The sequence below is a fragment of the Notechis scutatus genome, chromosome 9 (genome assembly GCF_049901735.1).
Source record: "Notechis scutatus isolate UNSWTSFEM ecotype Mainland chromosome 9, rNotScu1.2, whole genome shotgun sequence".
In the NCBI taxonomy this organism is placed as follows: Eukaryota; Metazoa; Chordata; class Lepidosauria; order Squamata; family Elapidae; genus Notechis; species Notechis scutatus.
The window spans coordinates 13,328,364-13,341,193 of record NC_142017.1 but is presented as its reverse complement, the minus strand read 5'-3'; the positions used below and the strand labels follow the sequence as shown (position 1 = coordinate 13,341,193).

General features: G+C 36.1%; 1 protein-coding gene across 3 annotated transcripts in view; it reads right to left on the bottom strand.

The window, feature by feature from the left end:
* Positions 1 to 12,830, bottom strand: part of CDH8 (cadherin 8) — a 207,302-nt gene that overhangs the window by 177,725 nt on the left and 16,747 nt on the right. For all 3 annotated transcript variants that reach the window (XM_087971614.1, XM_087971613.1, XM_087971615.1), the window contains exon 2: positions 5,940 to 6,394. In XM_087971614.1, the coding sequence (XP_087827740.1) occupies positions 5,940 to 6,191 (252 nt within the window). In that variant the 5' untranslated portion in view covers positions 6,192 to 6,394. The remainder of the gene's footprint in view (positions 1 to 5,939; positions 6,395 to 12,830) is intronic.

Here is a 12,830-nt window from a genome sequence, read left to right as displayed (position 1 = left end):
AGAATTTTATGAAACATGTTACTTTTTTAGGGTTTTTTAAAAATTGTTTGGCCAAACCCTCTGTAATTCTATACAAATTTCCCAGCTAAATATTAGTCAGGTTCTACCCTCAGTGATTTTTACATGTAGATAGATGAAATTTTTTGGCCGAAGACCAATTAATAATTAGAACGGAATTCTAATTTCAACTAGAGTTCCATAGACATGAAAAGCTCCACTTATATCAACATTCAATTTGGATAGAATTTTCAATTCATCTCTTGGGAAATGAAGAGTTCATTGACATGCTTTGAACCAGTCATAATATTTGTGAAAATTGAAGCAAATTTATCATGTGGGACCCTGATCTTTCCTCTTTCCTTGCATATAGCTGTACAGCAGTTTACAGGAATGGTACTTGCATATCTGAATTTGGTCTCAGTTAAATGCTTTATCGTTTTTGCATGGTTGGTATCATTTCTTTCTAAATACGCTGGTTGTTTGTGTGCACATGCATAAATAGATGCACAGGCAGAGCAAATTTTGTATGATCAATGAAGGAAGAATATGCAGGCAGTGAGTACAGGGATTGTGAATTCAGGAACAGATTCAACATCCTCTTCCCTGGAATCAAGTTTTGCACTGTTCCATCTGTTCTACAGAATTCAGAAACTATAAAGTGGTCTCTGTGAATTAAAAGAAAAGAAAAACAAAAACATAGAAGAGCAAATGCTTTTTTTGAAATATCTTCTAGAAAATGGACATGCCTGTTGCTGTTATCTTGCCTCTTTCTTCTCCTATGTATTTAACTAGTGCACTTGAATAATGATGGAAATTAAAGGAAGGCAGGATGCTTTAATGATGCCGTAATGCAGAGCATTATGTGATTTAATGTGGTGGTGAAAGAAAGCTCCCAGAAAGCAAGCTCCCAATGCATCTCTTGCCCTGTTTGTATCAGAGAAATTAGCACACATAAGGTCTGTAAGACAACACATCTTTCTACAACATTATGTAGAAAGAATCAAGACAGGGGCAGCCATCTATTTTAACTCACAATTTGTTTTTGATTTGTTTTGTTTGTCAATGTGTTTGATTGATACTTTAAATCCAGTTGGGAATATGTTCCTATATATATATATATATAAAAACCAATTATATGTGTATGTGTATTTGCATTCAAAAACAACAAAATAACTGTAGTGCACTTCAATAAATTCTTTAGATATACAGGACCCATAATCAGTGGATTAAATTTGGCTCATATTTGAATGAATGTAAAAGAATGTAACAAAGGCTACAGTCTTATTGCAGATTAAGAATTTGAATAAGAAAATAATTATTTCCAAATAAATTGGACCGTGTGTCTTCTTTGTCTTGATTTTGCTAGGTGTAGCTATTGCCAACTCTGCATCAACGTAAGATAGAAATGCATGACTTTGGGGTAAATTAATTCACAGGGTTAGCTCAAGATATTTTGCTGTCTGCAGCAGAGACATAAATGATAATCCCATCCAGCCAAATCAGAAACATAATACCCAGAGCCACCAAACTTTTTCCTGTATCTGGCACAGTAAAGCCCTAAAGCATTCTCTCTATCTCCAGTAGCCACAATAAAGCAGTAAAATGGTTCACAATTGCCTGTCTTCCCATGCTATCCAAAGTCTGATGCTTAAGATAGCTGTCTCACCATCCTAATTGTAGGTCCAGCTTTGTTAACATGCACAATTAAGAAGCAGCTTGGGCCTGCAGCAAATATCTAATTCTAAATAAGATCAGGATTCAAGATTATTCAATACATTTTCCAATCTATTAAATAACAGGCTATGAGAAGTTTTATATGTCCTTAAAATATATCTCCTTTAATTTCCATCAATGTGTATTTTCAATGGTAGATTAAAATGGGAGGAAAGTGAGATAAAACCAAACAAAATATTTTTTTTCTATAATGATTGTATCTTAACTTTTACCCACCACTCTAAAAGGTCTGCTGAAGGACAGTTGGACTATATAGTTCAGCTATGGTTCTCGATTGCTTTCAACACTAATATAAAATATTCTTAATTACACTCATTTTATTTCATTGAAAAGTTATTCCATCTGTTTCTTTCTCTCTCAGCAAAATGTGGTAGTCTATAGGGTAAATTTCTCAGCATCACATTCAAGATTATCTCAGAATATCAACATCATAAATGGAACTTTGTGGCATATATGACTAGACTAATAAGGGAATAGAGAGACTAAAATTCAGAATATTGTAAGAATCTAATCTTCGGTTTAACAGTCTATGGGAATCGGCCATTACATTTAGTCACAGGATGATTTACATTCTTGGTCTTAGAATAATATTTGAACACATGAAATAAGCTTTGCTATCCAAGGTTTTTGGATATGATTTCAAGAGCCATTTTGATGCACTGGTTAAGGCATCAGGCTAGAAACTGGGAGATCTCGAGTTCTAGTCCTGCCTTCACCACAAAGCCATCTGAGTGATGTTGGTCCAGTCATTCACTCTCTAGGATGCAATGGCAAACCACTTCTGACAAACCTTGACAAAAAAATCACAAGGACTTGTTCTCTGAGAATCAGACACACAACTGAATGGAACAAAACAAAATCCAAGCTTTAGAGTGTAGGTTGTGTAAACTTGTGCCTTTGAAAGGAAAGAATGTTTGGTAGACTACAAAACCAGCATTTAATAAATAAACCTCAGTTGGCTTCTTGAATGGTATTGAAATTCCCCTATCTAAATATGGCCAAACTCATGGTGACTATTTTTTCATCTCACCCTTTCAGCCTAGCCTTGTAAATCCAGGGTGCAGTGTAAATGTATACATTTAGTGTTTTCACACTTAAGGGGTTACAGTACCAGGACTTCGAGAAGAGATTCCTAAGATATTTCAAAAGAGCAATATTGATATGTAAATTGAGGTACGGCTTCAAGATTCAAATCCATCCCTTTCTGTTTAATGTTTCATTGAAAGTACATCTGGGTATCATTTTTTTTAAAATCATCTGCAAAAATATATGCAACAGTTACAGGCTCTACTGAAACTGGTAAAGAGACATTGTTGATCTAGTGGCTGCTTTAGACTCCTTTACTGTGACAGTAATTTCACTTTCTCCAAATGGGAACTAATGAAATTAGAAATTAGAATTGTACTTTGTAGTTCTATAAAGTATTATCCCTTCTTAATTCTGAACAGACCTGATTGTCTATTGCTGCTGAGAACTACCACTCCTTTCACAGAAGCGTGGGTGATAATGAACCATTAACCTAAGCAAATAGGAAAGCAGACTCAGTAACTACTGAACATTGGATGAAAGATGAAAATAGGGGTAGAAACTTTGTGGGTTTCCTGGAATGGATCAAATCCTGTTTGATTGCCTAATGATTGGAACCATTTGGGAATCCTTTGTAGGTTACATTCTTAACTCTCTTATCCTATTCAATGTCAGATTCTCTTTTAGACTTTGGTCCTAACTCTAAATAGCAAAACAGGATAAAGATTTAAGAGCAAGGTCCAATATATTCTAAATTTACTGTAGGTAAACAAAGAGTATTATAATCAAAAGGCCTGTTTTTCAATTATCACCACAAACTTCACCATCTGATTCCCTTCCTCCGTATATTTTTCTACATCTTTTGGATTGATCTCCTGTGGTATACAGTGCTTTACATATTGTGGAGTTCTTAAGCATCATGACTGAGGGTCTAGAAGGACTTGCCAGAGCCAACTTGTCATGGCTAACTTGCAGCAGGACAACTATCCACAGCCAACTCACTGCAGGACAGCTCACCATGGGACAATCCAATGCTGTATTAATCATTTCATTCTGGTACTTTTATTATTGGTGACCATGTTTTCACTGAAATTATTGTAACTCTTTTATTGCTGGATTAATTAGCTTTATTATTACTGACAAGGTGATAATGAAATTAATGTAACTTTTGAATTTGTTGAATTGTCCCACAGTGAGTTCTCCTGTGGTGAGTTGGCAGCAATGAGTTGGCCATGGATATTTGGTCGTGACAAGTTGGCCAAGGTAAGTTGTCCCATTCCATACAATAGAGAACTAAACCTGACATGGGAACCACAAGACAGTATAAATATGCAACTCAGATTATAATTTTAAGTAACAGCAGAATAATGCCAAGAATAAAGAGAGTATTTAAGGCTTCATCTGCAGCTTCCTTCATGGTGCCATCACCACCCTTTTATGGATTTTTTTTCCTTCTTAAAAAGCAATCATACACATCACCGATAAATTGGAACTGCTCTTGTAACTGCATTTAATAGTTAGAATAAAACAGGAATTAGAAAGAGGATAATGTTGAAATAGTAAAAGTTAAACATGCTATGGCATGAGTGGTTCAAATAATCTCATTCTTTTTAGGGTCTGTTTCTACTTTTCTCAGTCTGCATTTTGCTAGGAAATCAAATGGTAAAACTTATTTAGTGTAAACCACTTAGAGTCTTTTTTTAAGGGGTGGGAGCTAGGGGTGGATTCTACTGGTTTGGACTGGTTGTTATGATTCTCTGTAACTCAGAGAACAGGTAAACCGGGCCTCTGGCTGGCCCCGCCCATCTCCGCCCGCTTCTTCGCTGCTTGCCCGTCAGTCCTGGGGCTATGGTACAGTAAATGAAATGAATTTATTTAAATATAATCCAGTAAATATTTGAGCTGCTATTTAGACCGGCATCTTTCAGCATCTTTGCAGGAAGATGCTGAAAACCTGGCGTACTAATTGTGCTGCTTCGGCAATTTCAACTGTGATTTCCAAGATGCTTGATAATATAAGTGGTTTGTAGTTATTCCACATTGTGATTGACAATAGAATTAAGTCTTCAGCTTAGTCTTTATTCATTTCTATTTGGATGGTTTATTTTGGTGGGAGGGGGGTATTTTCTTTTGATTCCATGGGAACATAATAGGTATCATTAACAACAAAAATACAATATCTTTATTTTTTTCTAGGCAGAAGGCAGGTGTTAAATAATTGTTACTCTGAAGCATACTTATTTGCTTGAAAAGAAAGAGTGTGTATATGTGAGAGATACACAGAGACAGAGGGGGAGATGAGAGACACGTTTTGAGATTTACACCCCTCCAAAAATGCTTTTTTTTATTCATTTTCTTTTCTTGTTGCCAGTCTTGTTGCTTCTTTATCTGTGGCCTCTTCTTCACATCATTAGCTCAAAACCTGGCAGGTAATTAAACCTGTCTTTGAATTAATCCTCTTCTGTATTTGTTTCAGTAGGCTGCTTTGATTTTGGTCCCAATCTTTTTTTCTTTTTCTTTTTAAACTGAGATTTATCAGACTTGAGGTCAAATCAAAGAGATGCCTCTCTTCCCCTCCAAATATTCATACAGCCAGCTTGAAAATATTTTCATGCAGCCTGGAGAAAATCATCCCTGCCTTCATCCATCATGTTATGTGTCCTACACATACACACACACACACACACACACACACACACACACGTAAGACGTTTAACCTTCCAGCAATATAGGCCTAACAAAGTTTTAACTTTACATGTGCTCAACTACATATTATACAAAGCAAACCAAAAATGTGAAGAAGTACCAAGATAAGTTGAGTAGGCCCACTTGGTGGTCTCTTATTGGTCAATGACTGAAAGTTCTGCCTGTCTTGTCTGTCAAATGATCCATACCAACCCCAAAATACTCATGCTCCTTCCATTTTCCTTGACTGTAACATGCTAACCACATAAAATCAATAATCATCCTTGGCTAGAATCAGAGCTAACTATATCCTTGTCCTTCGTAGTTCTTTCTAAAGGCAGAACATTAATCAGGGGTCAGCTCCTTTTCTAGTTGACTTGTAGCATGTCAAAGTATTCACGGGACATAGAATTACATGGCCAGTTTGGGGAAACGATTCAAAGAAATAAATACATGTTATCAGTCTCACTGGAGGATTAAAAATATTGACTTACCCGTCCAACTAATATAGGTTCAGGTCCGGAAAATTCTTCTAACACAAACATTTGATTCCATACCCAGCCTCTCTTTGAACGGTTTAATACTCTTTGTTCTTCACTGAGTTCATTTAGTCCTCTACTGGACCTACTGGGTAGAACTTGAGAATGATTCATTGGAGCCATGTATATTGATGGAAATGCAGTAATCCATAATATTACTAATGGAGCCCATGTATCCATAAGCATTTCTGCTAGTCCTTCTGGCATTGTTCCACACACTAAGCAAATCACCACTGAAGAAGACAACCCAATTATTCTGCTTCCTTCCAGATTGTAGTCATCCGATTCATCCTGCAGCAACGAAGATCTACTTAGTGTTCCATTGTGGTTTTAGACCAATGTAAACATAAGGAGAGACTGCTCAGACAATAGAAATGCCCTCCATTAGAATTTATTATCTTCAAAGAGACCTAAAAAAAATTCAGAGAGAAAAAACTGTAGTTAGCAATACAGTAAAACGATTGGGAATGTGTGACTTGGGTTTTTTCAAACCTGTAGATTCTAAGTTTGTACATTCTATTTTAACAATCCCGTTTAAAAAACTCATTTCCAAGCATTTTGGGAACTAAACCTTTGCATCTTTGAAGCGAAATGGAAGCCATTCAATAATTTCTTTGGGTAGGGAAACTTTTTCTTCCTTCCCACCAATCAATATGCACTACCATTTTTTTCAAACCATTTTAAATTTTTAATGCTGAATTCACATACCTCTTTACTGGCATTTACATAGTCTTCAAAAATAATTTGTTCAATGGTGTTGAACCTAAGTTTCTGATTGTAGCAATGATGCTAATGATGATTTAGTTTGTTGTTGTTTTTGTTTAATGCAACTAACTACAAAAGTTACTGGTCCTTGTAAAAATGGTGATATTGATGGTAGTGATTATATTAATTATTTTAACAACAAAAAAGTTCATTCTGGAGCACTACTTGAACTCCATCAATATTGAAAAAAAAATACTGTCAATCAATTGTAAAAGGCAGCATTACTTGGAACAGCTTATATCCTTCAAAGCTAATTTTAACACTATCAAACAACATCTGCCTCTCCTGTAACATTTATATTTTGTTATGTTTTACTAATCTAGGTGGAATGTTAATATATATTGCTAGTCCATGTATGATATGCTATACACTAAGTAAACAAACATTTCTCCTAAATCCTTGAGAAGGAGTCAATGGGCAAGTAAAATGCTAGTTCCAGTCTAAACATCTCTTTGACTATGCAACCAGCCACAATAATAATAAAGCACAAGCTTTTCTAAATAAATTATTCTGAAGCAACAACTGGTGGTGACGCGATCAATAAGACATTATCTGATTGAATTGTGACTATGGAAAAATACTTAGCAGGACTTCTCTTAAACTGGAAATATGGAGAGAAGAATACATGGGACAGTCTATAAATTATATTTCAATGCAGCAAATAAAGACTTTGTGTCTCATTTTGTATGTGGAGACTATTTTGCAGTTATGTCTTTTCCTGCCATATGCTATTACTTTAATTAAATTAATTAATTCTTTCTATCAGAAAGAACAGAATTTTGTAGAGGATTTCTGTGGCCAATTTTTAAGGGATTCTAAAAATTACAAATTGAAAAATAAATGATGTTCTTGACGGGGCGGGAAAAGAAAAATATCTGCTTGAAATGGTACTGTTTGCTATTTTGTTCTTCTCTTCTGTTTTCTTGTTCTTCTATCTTTGTGTTATTTGAGTACTAACTGGTTACTTTCTGTGAGACCTTTGCTCAGCTCTGCTGGCCAATTTTAAAAAGATATGATTTCTTCTCTAAGACAAGCACACAGAGAGAGAGAGAGATGGAGAAAGAGAGGGAGGGGGAGGGAAAGATTTGCATCTCAGATTAGAAGCAATTAGAATCATTGTTCATAATAAATTTTGCTTCAGTTACTCATACCAGAAAATTGATTCCACTTTCTATTTTCTCTTTTTCTCCCACTTTTTGTTGCCCCCACACTTTTTGATTTTACTTATTCTTTGTTTTTATTCATTTTTATTTTAAAACTTCAGTAAAACTATGATTTTAAAAAAAAATACCAGAAAATTAATTCTATTCCATAAGTCAATATTTGGCATCTGAATGAAGCAAGTTGGCCTCCATGTTTTAATAATTGCAAATATAAATGCTGGAAGCCAGAAAACTTTGCTATCCTTGATTTTTTTTTTTTTTTTTTGTCAATAGCCCTCAATTAAATTAAAATTGTGTGGGGGGAAAAACTCTTCTCTAATTCCAGAATGTCTTCATTCAATTCTGATTTTTTGATCTTACCTGTTCCCACTCTCCCAACTCAACTCAATTCAGCTCAACTAACTTAATGGTCTTTCTGCGCCAACTCAGGAAGCTCAAACTGCCCAAGGAGCTCTTGATCCAGTTCTATAGAGGAATTATTGAGCTTGTCATCTGCACCTCTATAACTGTCTGGTTCAGTTCTGCAACCCAACAGGACAGACACAGACTTCAGAGGATAATTAGGACTGCAGAAAAAACAATTAGTACCAACCTGCCTTCAATCAAGGACCTGTATACTGCATGAGTCAAAAAGAGGGCTGTGAAAATATTTACACACCCCTCACATCCCAGTCATAAACTGTTTCAACTCCTTCCCTCAAAACAACGCTATAGAGCACTGCACACCAGAACAACTAGACACAAGGACAGTTTTTTCCCTGAACACCATCACTCTGCTGAACAAATACTTCCCTCAACACTATTTACTAAGTCTGCATTACTATTACTATCAATCCTCCCATCACTCCTTATTACTCATCCCCTCCCACTTGTGACTTTATGGACTGAAACTTTGTCGCTTGTATCCTTACGATTCATATTGACTGTTGCCTAGCATGAGTTGATTGTTTGTTGTACCCTATGACTATTAAGTGTTGTACCTTATGATTCTCGACTCCTGACATATGTATCTTTTCTTTTATGTACACTGAGAGCATTTGCACCAAGACAAATTCCTTGTGTATCCAATTACACTTGGCCAATAAAGAATTCTATTCTATTCTGTTCTGTTCTGTTCTATTCTATTCATTATGTCTGTCTGTCTAAATGTCTCTGCCTGCTGCCTGACTGCCTATCTCTCTATCATCTATCTATCTCTCTATCATCCATCCATCTCTCCATCCATTCATCCATCCATCCATCCATCCATCCATCCATCCATCCAATTAATCCAATCTATCCTGTAATCCTAAGTATCCATAAACAAATCTAAGGGTAACATGCACAACAAAATTGCTTTTTCAGTACTAGTTGGTTTGGGGAACATCCTATCTCTGGGAAGGGGACTGTATAAAGTGAGAAGGCCTATCAGTGTCTTCTTGTCTGTTAACATCCCTTTACGTCACTCTCTCATCTTCTGAGCTGCCCTTCTTAATTACCATTAATTACCATTAAGAATTTTCCATGTGATGTTTTTACTTGGGGTTTAATTGCAGTGGGAAGACACAATAATGAATGAGGGACGCAGTGGCTCAGTGGCTAAGATGCTGAGCTTGTCAATCAGAAAGGATGGCAGTTCAGCAGTTCGAATCCCTAGCACCACGTAATGGAGTGAGCTCTTGTTACTTGTCCCAGCTTCTGCCAACCTAGCAGTTTGAAAGCATGTAAAAATGCAAGTAGAAAAATAGGGACCACTCTAGTGGGAAGGTAACAGTGTTCCATGCACCTTCGGCATTTAGTCATGCCAGCCACATGACCACAGAGACACCTTCGGACAGTGGTGGCTCTTCGGCTTTGTAACTGATATGATCACCGTCCCCTAGAGTCAGAAACAACAAGCACGTATATGCTAAGGGAACCTTTACCTTTTTAAAGACACATGAAAAATGGTTTTGCTGGCAAGAAATAAATCTCTTGCAACACTTTCAATCACTTTCTAAGAGAGGTTAGAGGATGGCTCTACACATCCCATCATAGAAATAGGATCAAAATGTTCTCCTTTGTTCTCTTGTTTCCCTTCAGTAAAATTAAGAATGTTAAAAAGCTGAATCAGAAACTGTATTTTTAACACTGCACAACAACTCTGTGTATTTTGGGGCACCTGACAAAACTCAGCATAAACCTTATTAGAAAACTAAAAATGTTGTGACTTAACTATAGCTGCCACATTCAAGAATGCAAGTGCAGTATTCTATTTTTTTTTTTTTTTTGTTAGCATGATGTAGGAAGAGAAAGGGAATTAGCTGACTAGAAGTGCTATTTTTGCAAACATACTGTCTGTTCAGGTGCTTTTAAAGGCACGCATGCATCCATATTATACACACAAACCACATTTGACAGGAGATTTAGACTTCTTTCTCTCTCAACTCAGAAGTGTTCAATTAAGTTTCCATTGAGCCATCACTAATGCATCAAGATTCATTAGCCACAATTGAATCCAGTCTTGGAATAGCTCTGTAGGAATAGCTAGTATTGCCAGACTCACAAAAAGCAGCATCAACCACAACAGAGAGAAGAAACAACAGCCACGATTTAAATGGATTTTACATTAAACCTAACTTGATTCTTGAGTTATTTTAGGCAAGCATGAGCCATAAAATGTATCAGTAGAGAGTTATAATCACAACATGACAGTGCCTGGATGCTAGCTTGTTTTAATGCCAAGGAACCCATTTGGCTGAAATATTCTTGCTTCATTTATTTTATAAACTCTGCTTTTCCTGTATTACAGGCACACAACAAACAATAATGACCATATGCAAGAGGGAGTGATTTCTCTTCAGATAACAATAGTAAGGAGTTTCTGAAAATGTAGTCCCTATAGACAGAAGTAACAGGTGTTTGTTTTTCTGGTAGCAAAAACAAAGGCCCCTAGTATGTGGAAAGGGATTTGTTATTAGAAATTATCAGAGACCTGAAGTTAATGCAGTAGATGACAGGAAACTGTTGACAGATATAAAGAAACAGATCACCCTAATGTTTATAGAGTTGTGGTATAAAAACTGCTTTGGTAGGATCATATGAGAACAAAAGGCATTTATAGAAAAGGAATATCCAATTTGTGGACCTAATATAATTAAAGGGAAAAATTATTAGGAGTCACTGACTGTCCTGCCACTTCCACCACCCTACTCTGATTTCAGTAGGACCATCTCCAAAACTCCAGAATAAAGAAGAGAGATTTACCAGTCAGACATCAACATTTAAAGAAATATTCATTGACTGCATCTTATCTCTTCCATGCTTGTGCATAAGTCTCAAGTTAAGAATGGATAAATGATAATGTAGAACCTTTATTATTTAGAAATAGTCTCATAAAACCAAAGGGCTTCCATTCAGATAACCATATAAAGGCTTGTATTATGAGACCAAATCTACCAGGTGGGAACTATGAAGCTATTTCTGTATTTGCTTCATTTAAGTAGTTGTTCTTTTGAAATCAATGAGATTTAAATCTACATAACATGCTTAGGGTATAAGCAAAAGGATGAAATATGACTAAATGTACTTGCATATATCATCTAATTGATTTTCCAGGTTAAGACAAGGCATATGATCATATAAAATGCACTTAAGTGCTTTGATCTTTATGGTGTAGTATACAAACAATGCAATTTTGTACTTAGGGGCTGTTGTAATAAGAAAAGCGATGCATTTCAAAACCCCATTATTAACTTCCTTTGGCTTATTTAAGAAACTCACTACATAAAAAGAACTGCACAAAAAAAATCTCAAAGACAAATAAAGTTAATTTTTAAGACGTGTAATGAAGAACCCCTTTTAATAAATACAAAATCATTTTTAAGGCTGTCTTAAACTACAAACTGGCTTTTTATCAAATAAGTGTCCATCACATATTTCCACTTTGATTTGCATTGTAATCCCCAGGGTTGCACATATTTACAACATCTTGAGAGTTGGGACCTGTTTAGAAATAACACTTCCTTTAGGGGTAATCCATTGCTAATTCCATTTCACATTCATTGCTGCCTTGTTGATCATTGTGACTACAAGTTATAGATAAGTCCTCTGACCTCAACAATTCATTAAGGTGCATTTGATCGATTCCCAGACATTTGTTGTTACATTTCTAATGCTGCGGTATTGATTTAATTGAAATAAATTACACTGCCAAGGGTAAACAATTAAAAACTTTGTTTGATAGCTCTTTTCGTATGGAGTTATGGCAGAAGCAACGTTTGAGAAGACCACCAGTAAGGAGTAGTCAACTATCAGCTTGGCATCATTCAACGTAGGAGAAGAAGTCAAGAGGAGGAAGAATAATTGCAGGCAGATTTCTTTATTCTTACTCCAATTCAGTCCCTGGTTTTCATTTACCTTTGCTTTATAAAGAGTTGAGTGTTATGATTAAGACATCAAGGTACAAACCAGGAAACCATGAGGTCTAGTTTTGCCTTAGGCACAAAACCAGCTGGGTGATCTTGAGCCTGCCATATTCTCTCAGTTCTAGGAAGGAGGCAATGGAAAACCACATGCAAAAAACCTTACCAAGATAACTGCAGAGACTAATTCAGACATTTGCTTGGAGTCAAGCGCATGCACTTGCGGGCATACAGACATGCACAGACACACAGACACAATCACAGACACACACACACACAGACACACACATACACAGGCACAGAGAGAGAGAGAGCTCTTGAGTTTAGCCTGATTTCCGGGAGTTGGAAAGATAGATCCATGTAGTTTTCTTGGCGATAATACAGATATAATTTATCATTACCTTTTCCCATGATATATCGGTACCTGGACTTACAACAATTCATTCAGTGACTGTTCAAAGTTACAACGGCACTGGGGTAAAAATGACCTATGACCATTTTTCACACTTACAACTGTTGCAGCATCGCCATGGTCA